The 3,502-nt window shown below is 42.9% G+C and overlaps 1 protein-coding gene across 1 annotated transcript; it reads right to left on the bottom strand.

The window, feature by feature from the left end:
- Positions 1-211: 211 nt before the first annotated feature.
- Positions 212-3,282, bottom strand: LOC308080288 (uncharacterized protein; the record flags this gene model as incomplete). Its single annotated transcript, XM_080422082.1, has 3 exons — positions 3,237-3,282; positions 1,907-1,971; positions 212-1,653 (listed from the first exon to the last, which is right to left on the bottom strand). Exons 2-3 carry the CDS (start codon positions 1,908-1,910, stop codon positions 212-214), a joined length of 1,446 nt encoding a protein of 481 aa, XP_080278208.1. The 5' UTR covers positions 1,911-1,971; positions 3,237-3,282.
- Between the last annotated feature and the right edge of the window lie 220 nt (positions 3,283-3,502).

Here is a 3,502-nt window from a genome sequence, read left to right as displayed (position 1 = left end):
TGACTTTTAGTGGAGACCTCCACAACTCCTCCCGCTATTTCTGCTCCTGCTACACCTACAATAACTCCTGGAATATCAGTACCCTCTATTTCACCTCTCCTTTCACGATCCTCTACGTATTCTTTGGCACCTTTGACCATGCCTACAGGAACATCCACTACTGCCTTAACCAGCCCAACTGCTGCACCCCCTACTAAAGCTACAGGTGTCATTAAAACATTTCCCAGAATAACGGGTGTTCTTTGCAGAATAACTTGTTCTTTGCCTCCTCGATCTCCCTCTCCTCTTGCCTTTCCTTCTCTTCCTCCCTTCTCCTCTCTTCTCTCTCTTCAGATCTCTTCCTATCTGCCTCTCGTTTCCTCTCCTCCTCTCTCTTTTCTTCCTCACGTTCCTTCTTCTCCTCTCTCTTTTCTGCCTCTCGTTTCTTCTCCCACTCCTTCTTCTCCTCCTCTCTACTCTTTCTTTCCTCTTCACGTCTGCTCTCATCCTCAAGCCTCCGTCTGTTTTCTTCCTCGCTCCTCTGTTTCTCTTGTCTCGCCAACTCCTTTCTCATGGCCTCCTCTTTCTTCCTCTGTTCCTCCTGCCTTTTCCTTTCCTCCTCCTGTAGTTTCACATCTTCCTCCTTTCTCTTTCTCTCCTCCACCTCTCTCCTCTTTCTCTCCTCCTCAAGCCTCTGTCTGTTTTCTTCTACAAGCCTCTTCCTCTCTTCCTCTTGTTTCTTCTCCCACTCCTTCTTCTCCTTCTCTCTACTCTTTCTTTCCTCTTCAAGTCTCCTCCTTTCTTGTTCTTCAGACCTTTTCCTGTCCTCCTCTCTTCTCCTCTCGTACTCCCTCCTGTCCTCCTCTCTCCTCTTTCTCTCCTCCTCAACCCTCTTTCTGTTTTCTTCCTCAAACCTCTTCCTGTCTTCCTCACGCCTCTGTTTCTCTTGTCTCTCCAACTCCTTTTTCATGGCCTCCATTTTCTCCCTCTGTTCCTCCTGTCTTTTCCTTTCCTCCTCCTGTCGTTTCATCTCTTCCTCCCTCCTCTTTCTCTCCTCCTCCTCTTGAATCTTTCTCTGGGCCTCTAAGTACATCTTATCTGTGTAATGCTGTCCACCATTGGCCTTTACCATCTTATCAATCTTGGCTAGCAGACGGGTCACCTGTAACCGGTCTTTCTTTTTGTTGTCAAAAGCATGGAACCTTCCCTCACACTCACTAATTAGCTGATTAAGCTCTGGGCTTTTCTCTATATAATCCTCCACCGGTATGTCTATGGCGTCTTCACCAGTGAACAAAACTAATGCGTACTTCAAAGCCTGCTTGGAGAAGTTCTTCTGAATCCATTTCATGGTCATCTGTTCCTCTTGGGTGAACCTTGTGCCCAGCCTGATCACCAGCAGGAAGACGTGGGGACCGGGTACGGTCATGTACACGCACTTCACAATCTCCTCCTTCATCTCCTCATTGGTCAGCGATGTGTCAAAGAGCCCGGGCGTGTCGACCACCACCACCTTTCTTCCTGACACTTTGGTTTCACATTTCCTGCACTGGCTGGTCACTGATACAGGTGAGGATTCCTCGACGAACTCCTCTGTGCCCAGGATGGTGTTCCCAGAGGCACTCTTGCCCACGCCGGTCTTGCCCAGAAGCACAATACGCACATCAGATCCAGCTGCTGACACAAATGATATAAAGATATATGAACTATAGTTGCTGCTGCTGAATGAACACAACTAAAATAATATGAAAAGCAAGCAGTTTGTGCTCAAAGCAAATATTTAGGTGGTGATGGGAATGGATGGGAATTTCATTCCACTTTAAATTCTTTGTATGATTTTCTATACAAAAAACTTGAGTGTTATCTGTTTAGTTACAGTAACTATCAAAATTGACCAACCAAAAAATATCTAAAAAGAACAACTCACCCATTGTGTTCCGTCACCGTGTACCTTTGTTTTCCACCTTGTGTATGTTGCGTGTATTCTTTTACCTGAAGAAACACAGTGGTAAAATGATTTGAATGAATGAATGAATACATCAATACATATACTGTGTGTGTGTGCGTGTGTGTGTGCGTGTGTGTGTGTGTGTGTGTGTGTGTGTCACACACGCACGCACGCACGCACGCACGCACGCACGCACGCACGCACGCACGCACGCACGCACGCACACGTACGGTACATACATACGTATATGCATATATTTACACAAACATCACAACAAAATAATTCTGCTCTGTACAACTGTAATACTTTTTCTCTCTTTTTTTAGATAAATCAAATGAACAAAGAGTTATAATCTGTAGCGTATCAAAATCGGCCAATATTGGCCGAACAATGCCATATCTGTATCAAACCGATCTAAAAATAAACCTGATTATTTTCGCCGATATTGATGACGCTGCATTGCTGATGCAATAATAATATTACCATCAATGGCTTTTGTACTTGCAGTCTGCCTGTCTCTGTCTCTTTACTGTAAGAGAGTCAGCCCTGCCTTACCATATATAGCCCTCCTCACACACACGCTGCCTTTATCTCACAGAACAGCAGGCTGTTGCATGTGTTGGTGAGAGAGAAGCTTATTTAGTCAAAAAGCCAATTAAGACAGTGATAAACTAAACAATGATTGTATTTATGGTAAGCTTAGTCTGTGTATCACACACAGTGGTGGCTCCAGGGAATTGTGATTGGGAGAGCTAAGGCAGGCTGCATTGTTTAGAATAGAGGCTACGAATATAGGCAACAGACAATAATGAATAACACCAATAACAAACAAGATTCAATGATCTTAGTTTCATATGCCACATAACATATACATTAGCCCACTAAATGTTTTGTGTTATACAACAATTCAAATTATTCTGTAATAAGCAGATGGCTTATTATAGCATACAAATATGATGTTATAGTTTAGTTTGTTACTTAAAAGTCAGTCAATTGTCTTTCATATATATATTAAATCAATGTATTTATTCCATAAATATTTTTCATCACAGTAGGGTTAGTGGGGAGGGGGGCTTACCATCAACTTTCACCAGCAATACAAAAATGTAAAATGAAAAGATTCAGCAATTCAATATATATATAATATATAATAATGTAATATATCGGTATTGGAATCGGTATCGGCCAACATGACCCTGCAAATAATCGGAGATCAGATAACGTCCATAATTTCATAATCGTGCATCTAGATATACCAGAGTAATGAAAACAGGAATAGCACACCAGAATAATGATATTTTTCACCAACCTGAATGAGACCATACAGCTAGGCTATTAGTCCTTCTGTCGTCCAGCTTCCAGGACATTTGACTCTTAGTCCAACAGCCTGCCACGCTGTATAAGCAAGCTTTCATATACTTTCACTTTCAGTTGTGTCGGGTGGTCTTTTCTTGTAAATGGCCTGATCTACTGGAACACACACACAAACACACACACATACACACACACACACACACACACACACACACACACACACACACACACACACACACACACACACACACACACACACAC

This window comes from Gymnoscopelus braueri (genome assembly GCF_963280865.1).
Source record: "Gymnoscopelus braueri genome assembly, chromosome: 24".
Lineage (NCBI taxonomy): Eukaryota > Metazoa > Chordata > Actinopteri > Myctophiformes > Myctophidae > Gymnoscopelus > Gymnoscopelus braueri.
The sequence above is the reverse complement of the archived record's forward strand: the minus strand, read 5'-3'. Positions and strand labels throughout refer to the sequence as shown.